The sequence below is a fragment of the Felis catus genome, chromosome A2, assembly GCF_018350175.1.
Source record: "Felis catus isolate Fca126 chromosome A2, F.catus_Fca126_mat1.0, whole genome shotgun sequence".
Taxonomy (NCBI): domain Eukaryota; kingdom Metazoa; phylum Chordata; class Mammalia; order Carnivora; family Felidae; genus Felis; species Felis catus.
The window spans coordinates 131,804,766-131,811,846 of record NC_058369.1 but is presented as its reverse complement, the minus strand read 5'-3'; the positions used below and the strand labels follow the sequence as shown (position 1 = coordinate 131,811,846).

The 7,081-nt window shown below is 39.4% G+C and overlaps 1 protein-coding gene across 4 annotated transcripts; it reads left to right on the top strand.

The window, feature by feature from the left end:
• Nucleotides 1-943: 943 nt before the first annotated feature.
• Nucleotides 944-6,293, top strand: GPR85 (G protein-coupled receptor 85). 4 transcript variants are annotated; one of them, XM_011280517.4, is made up of 4 exons: nt 944-1,181; nt 1,635-2,276; nt 2,441-2,555; nt 3,667-6,293. In XM_011280517.4, exon 4 carries the CDS (start codon nt 3,837-3,839, stop codon nt 4,947-4,949), a length of 1,113 nt encoding a protein of 370 aa, XP_011278819.1. In that variant the 5' UTR covers nt 944-1,181; nt 1,635-2,276; nt 2,441-2,555; nt 3,667-3,836; the 3' UTR covers nt 4,950-6,293. The 4 variants fall into 4 exon arrangements, with proteins under 4 accessions (XP_011278819.1, XP_011278818.1, XP_019681285.1 ...); XM_011280516.4 differs by having other exon boundaries at nt 2,438-2,555; XM_019825726.3 differs by having other exon boundaries at nt 2,414-2,555.
• The last annotated feature ends 788 nt before the right edge of the window (nt 6,294-7,081 follow it).

Below are 7,081 nucleotides of genomic sequence, written 5' to 3'. Positions count from 1 at the left end.
GTTCTAATACCATACCCTGAGATGTAGATATGAAAGAATATTGCATACACACATACTCCCTCTCTTATTTTTAAGGAATCAATACCTGCATCTTAAAGTCTGAAGATAGTTAAACCCTTGGATCTTGGCCCTATACCTTTTGGCAGAGTAAATTATTGCCTCATGGCCTGGCAGTGCAGTTGCCCTTTTAATTTACTTTTAAATAGCTTTTCCCTAATCCATAACTAAGATCTGGCCAATCATGAATCTTCAGTAAACTTTTTTAAAATATCTTATTCTAAAGATATTTTAACTGTAAAATTTCAGGAAATAATAACTCTTTGCAAGGTACATTGAGACACTAATCGGGAAGTAAAACAGAACAAATTTGCTTTGATTTGTAGTTTCACAAAAATGAATTTGACATTTCACTTAAAATTTGCAAACCATCATATAGTTTTGCACTCTTCTGAATTTATTTGTTTTGCAAAAAAGTGGAATGTTTCACTTGAATGGAAATGCCCTTAAGTTACTTCCAGTATTGCTGTAGGATTGATTTTTCTAGGTTAAGGGAATGCAAAAGTTAGGTGTTTTATATTCCCTCTTTTTTTTATCTTTTTAAACAAATCATTATCTTTTTTTCTTAAATGGGTTTAGGACATCCCCAAACAAATCAGGAAAATGTAACATCATTTCACTATTACCAACATAGGGCTTTGTGTAATGACTGTGACACCATGACAGTGAAGTATTCATTTTTAAGCTTTAAACAGAGAAGGCTTTACCTCAGTGTGTCCAATAGAAATACAATATGTAAATTAACCCATATTATCTGTATGCTGATTGGCTTGAGTTCCCCCGAATGTCACAATCTCACCACCCAGCAATGAGGTATTTTACTGCTGTCTGGAGATCAAATTATTACTGTAGAGAAGGTCTTTATTTTTCTGTTTCATTAACAGATTATTATAAAGCAATAAGCAAGCGGGAGGAGAAGCAGACGTTTCACACTGGGAATTGATGAAAGCATATCTGTTCGTTTTTTGGAGGTGGGGAGTTGTTTAAAATCTTATAACACCCCCACAAACAAAACTCTTCGGAAATGGTAAAATAAGGAAATGCATGATTCCAGAGACATCCCTAAGCACTCAGTTGTCAGGCTATGTGGTGCCTTGTGATATCATCGGACCTTTTGGATGGGTGTAAGTTTTATGAATTCGTTATATTCCTAGTATTTTTCTTCTGTAAAAACAAAGGGGGAGGGAAAGGAAACTCACACACACAACTGCTTTGACATTACCAATGTATTGGTCAGCAGTACTTGCAAGAAAGAAAAAGAAAGGCTGTTGCTTGGTGGGGTGGAATGCAAGGAATAGTCACTTAAAATTTTTGTAAACCTGATTCTATCATCATATTCGTTATGGTAAAATGCATGTAAATCATTTTGCAGTTGTCCTCTGAACTTAGCTTCTCCCTACTTAACACATATTTGCGTGCATTTGAGAATAGAGGATGACTAACAAAGACAGGGCTGCCCCTAACCTGCTTTCTTCCCTCCTTCCCCATTGACAAGATTTTTCTTGACTGCGCTTTTAAAAATATATATATTTAATTTCTATTTTTTCTTTCTTTCTTTCTTTCTTTTTTTCTCCCAGCTAACCTGCAAATGCAAAGGTCAGCTGAGGAAATCATTAAAGAGGAATTCTAAAAGAAGCTTCCAAAGCGTTGGACCACCCTAAAAGAGAAAGGAAGGAAATGTTCGGGGAAGGCTAGGGTTCCGGGTAGCTGAAGAAGGGGGCGAGCGCCCCCGACACCGTGGCTTCTTCCCGTCGCTGCCCTAAGGGAACAGGGTGGGCCTGAGGTCCTGAACAAGCCTTTCCAAGCCCCCACTTCAAATGTGGGGAGGGAAAAGTTCAGAAGCAGCCACAAGGGGACAAAAGCCTCATTTTGCCAGTTCAACAGGACAGGACATCCAATAAACAGGGCCAGCTCTGGAAACGGGTCGAGGCTCCCGTTAGCTCCACAGAGCCCGAAGCAGCCCCTGCCGCCGCCCTCGCCGCCCTCGCCGCCCTCGCCGCCGCCGCCGCCGCCGCCGCCGCCGCCGCGGCCCCTGCGTTACTGGGGGAGACGGTGCCGCTGCGACAGGGGAGGACGCGGCTGGAGCTCAAGGAGGCTCCAGCGCGCAGGCGCCGCCGAGCCCTGCCTGGATGCTCAGTCAAGGCACTAAGGCAAAAAAAAAAATCAGCAATTTATAGAAAGAAGAAGCTATAGTCTGTCGGGATATCCAACACCAACAGGTAGGAGGATATACTCTCGGTTAAGTTTGGGGGGAGGGGGGCGCACAGTGTTGATGAAACTGCAGGTTCACCGGCACCGAGCCCTCCCTGAGGTTTTTTGTTTTTTGTTTTTTTGACAATAAACTGCATAATGGAAGTACATTCAGACAATGCATCTTCAGTAGGGCTTATTGAGAGCTCCATTTCTGGAAAGCGTTGCAAGACTGAGGAATATCAGACTGCGAATCACCGGGAACAGTTCCCTTGCAGCACAGAAGCAATCTCTCTCCCCATCTTCGCGTATGTAATGCATGTCTCTCTCCCCCTCCCCCTCCTCCACCCCACATTATAAATCCAGGGGTGGCGGATTTCAGGTTTCGTAATGTTGCATGATGTGATCGGTATTTACCCGGGGATGTACCGGTGGGGAAATTAAAATCATCGAACGCAGTTTTGCCTGGGCTTCCATCAGCATATTCCGGGCTAGTGAGAAGTGGCAAAGGGAACATGCTTCTTGGGAATAACAGAGGAAGCCGATTTTCCTGGTGTGGCTCTCAGGCACCTAGGAGACAATGTGCATTTTGTTTGAAAATGAAGCCACTTGCGATTTGCCACAAAGATTATCAGTGTAAATAGGAAAGGCTTAATTGCCCAAGAAATACAGGTTCATGTTAAATTCATTTGAATCCAGGCAGCCAAGGTTTACAAATGTAAGTGCATTATTCCTCTGGGTGTGTTTCCCTGGCCAATATTTACATTAACCATTTTTAATAATCATGTGGGTTTAAAAGAGAAAAGATTTACCAAAAATGGGGGGTAGGGTGTGGAGGAAAAGACAAAAGATTAAATCACATCAAATCCTGGATAAGTTCCTGTTAATTTCGAAATCTAGTGTTGAAATTATGCTTTAAGATGAATCAACAAATACTCTTACAATGTGCAGCATGAATAGTGGCACTTGAGTTAAAAGACATATTTTGCAAGGGCTCTTTGGATCCATATCAGCAGAAAAGCTGCCTGTAAAACACTGACAGATACTAACAGAACTCAAATAAATGTAGGTATTCTCATCTCTGTCTCCTATTAGCAATCTTGTAGATTCCATTGCAACATTAGTGATTAATTCCTGGACTGGCATATTTTATGATTGTGGAACATTTTATTCCTTCTGTCTTAAAGGTACCCAATCAAATTTATGTTCTCCAAAATGGGGACATTTTTAAATTCATCTAGTTCAGAAAACTAAACCAGCCAATTCTCTGAAATCTCAAGCAAAAATAGTTACTAAAGCAAATAATATTATTCAAAATTAAAACTTTATTTGCTTCCCCATAAATGAACAGCTTTGTGTTAGCACTGCCTGACATCATTACTTGTTAACTTAAGAACTGATAGCTCATTTTTTTTCCAGATATTCTGATGGCAAATCAAATGGAAGAAAAGAGGAAGCATGACTGCAGATCGCATCAATTCTCTTTGTGGATTACATTTTCAGTAAAATGTATGGATCTATCTTTTCCTTGTTCTTATATCTAGATCATGAGACTTGACTGAGGCTGTATCTTTATCCTCCATCCATCTATGGCGAACTATAGCCATGCAGCTGACAACATTTTGCAAAATCTCTCTCCTCTAACAGCCTTTCTGAAACTGACTTCCTTGGGTTTCATAATAGGAGTCAGCGTGGTGGGCAACCTTCTGATCTCCATTTTGCTAGTGAAAGATAAGACCTTGCATAGAGCACCTTACTACTTCCTGTTGGATCTTTGCTGTTCAGATATCCTCAGATCTGCAATTTGTTTCCCATTTGTATTCAACTCGGTCAAAAATGGCTCTACCTGGACTTATGGGACTCTGACTTGCAAAGTGATTGCCTTTCTGGGGGTTTTGTCCTGTTTCCACACTGCTTTCATGCTCTTCTGCATCAGCGTCACCAGATACTTAGCTATCGCCCATCACCGCTTCTATACAAAGAGGCTGACCTTTTGGACGTGTCTGGCTGTGATCTGCATGGTGTGGACTCTGTCTGTGGCCATGGCATTCCCCCCAGTTTTAGATGTGGGCACTTACTCATTCATTAGGGAGGAAGATCAATGTACCTTCCAACACCGCTCCTTCAGGGCTAATGATTCCTTAGGATTTATGCTGCTCCTTGCTCTCATCCTCCTAGCCACACAGCTTGTCTACCTCAAGCTGATATTTTTTGTCCACGACAGAAGGAAAATGAAGCCAGTCCAGTTTGTAGCAGCAGTCAGCCAGAACTGGACTTTTCATGGCCCTGGAGCCAGTGGCCAGGCAGCTGCCAATTGGCTAGCAGGATTTGGAAGGGGTCCCACACCACCCACCTTGCTGGGCATCAGGCAAAATGCAAACACCACGGGCAGAAGAAGGCTCTTGGTCTTAGATGAGTTCAAAATGGAGAAAAGAATCAGCAGAATGTTCTATATAATGACTTTTCTCTTCCTAACCTTGTGGGGCCCATACCTGGTGGCCTGTTATTGGAGAGTTTTTGCAAGAGGGCCTGTAGTACCAGGGGGATTTCTAACAGCCGCTGTCTGGATGAGTTTTGCCCAAGCAGGAATCAATCCTTTTGTCTGCATTTTCTCCAACAGGGAGCTGAGGCGCTGTTTCAGCACAACCCTTCTTTACTGCAGAAAATCCAGGTTACCAAGGGAACCTTACTGTGTTATATGAAGGAGCATCTGGAAATCTTTAGCCTTGTGAAACACTAACCTTCTCTGCTAAGCAATTGTGGCCTGTAGCCATATCTTGAGAAGAAAATCAAGAAGGGGATCAGCAATTATAAGGATTTGGGCAACATTCTGCAGTCTTTGCAATAGTTCACCTATAATCCTATTTTAAATCTCAGAGTGATCCTGCTGACTGCCGGCGAAGGTTTGTAATTAAGAAAGGACTGAACCACTGCCCTAAGTTTCTTTACGTGGTTGAAAACTAGATAATGAAAGTAGCAGGTGCTAAGTATCAGTGCTAAATGCTGTGTATATCACTACTTATGAAAAAAAAAACATCAAAAAAAACCAATTAGCATTGGACATCTTAATAAATTAAGTTGACATGAGGTAAATGTGTTGATAAAAACTAATTTTAGAAGTTTGAAGACTTTAAAACATTTCATACTATTATTGTTTTGCAAAGACTAAAATATTTGGGGACTTAAAGTACTGTAATCCACTAAAGACGTGCCATGAATTATTGGATTATCACACTTTTAAAAATTCGCCTTGTAAGTTTTGGGGAGCATTCCAAAGCAGTATATTGGTTCCAATTAGAGTTTACTCTTTTTTTTTTGTATTAATACATTACTATTTCTAAATGCCACTTTCCTTACCTACTAGTGAAATTGCTAGCATTGAACTGTACTATGTGGTTTTGGTTGATTTGGTATAAAGTTTTTCCAATTCATTTATATTTTACAAATGCTAGATATTGGTCTGGGAGGCAACATTAATGGTACCAACTGGTCACAACTGAACAGTTTTAATAATGCAGAATAAACACATGTTGCCTTAAAGGGTTATCTAGTATCTTTCATCTTATTTAGCATTGGAGCAAATAGTCAAGGGAAATCGAATTAGTAACTGGTCATGGTCATGCAACTGGAAGTGCATGGACGATCATTTAATACTCTTTTTCCTTTTTCCTCACATGGTTTGAAAATTAAGGTGCACATCACTGGGATAATGAGATTTTCTTCCGAGGTGTGCTACCCATTCTAGTGTGTTCTAAGAAGCGGGCAGTTGATGTATGTTTATATTTTGAGTCAGCTGTCAAGGGGAGACCACAGCCTTAGTATGACATCCTGCACAATTTGTGAAGCGTTTATTCTACTGAAGGCACAGTCTTGTTTCTACTTTCTGCACATTCAGTGTATTGGTCGTTTAAATTATTTCAGTTTTAACTTGTGAAAGCTTATAATATGATTTCTGGTATTTTAGAAATACATTAGAGTCTGTGAGTCTCATTCTTTAAGATACAGATGTGTGAATTTCAATATAAAGTTGCATTTGCCAAAATTTACCCGTGTAGCCTGTTACTTTCCTTGGGATAAATTTTACATTTTTGGCAATTAACAATTTCTTTTGACCTGGGAGGCAAGCACAAACTAGGAAGGCTAGCTTTATTATGGTTTTGCTTTTTTATTTTTGTAGCTATTATATTTTTGAACTGGAAATGCATGAGTAATAGGGAGCATAAAGCTGATAAACTGACAAATAGTATTATCTACAAAAGCATTATTTGATAGTTTATCGTGATTACCCTCTATTTATTCTTGTAAGGCAGTAATATTTAGAAATATATACCTGCTTAGTTGATTGGTTTATAATTTGAATATAAAAAGATCACATTTTAATTTGGATCATAGGAGAAATTTTGGGTTCTAAATATATAACATCTAAGAAGAATAGCTTACGATAACATTATGACAAAACCAGAAAACTTATTGTTTTTGTTTTCCATTGTTTTCATTTGTTTGTTTTTGTTTTTGTTTTTGCCTTTTGGTACTTGAAAAATAAGATTAGGAATCTAATGGAATAGAATTCTTTATTGCTACAGTACTTCTGTAAAGAGAATATCAATATAAATATAAATAAGGAAAAATAAATCACTGGAATGTCTCAATGATATATGCAACTATTCAGTTTTGCTCATATAAGGACAGCTCAAGCCATGATTTAGCAAGCACTGTGTTTGACCTCATTTTACTTTATACCAAAGTTGGTCAGATCTGAGACAAAGTTTAATGTACAACAGTGAGTTGAATCTAGCAATAAAGGCCCCTCGTTGGTACTAAAATCATTATCCAA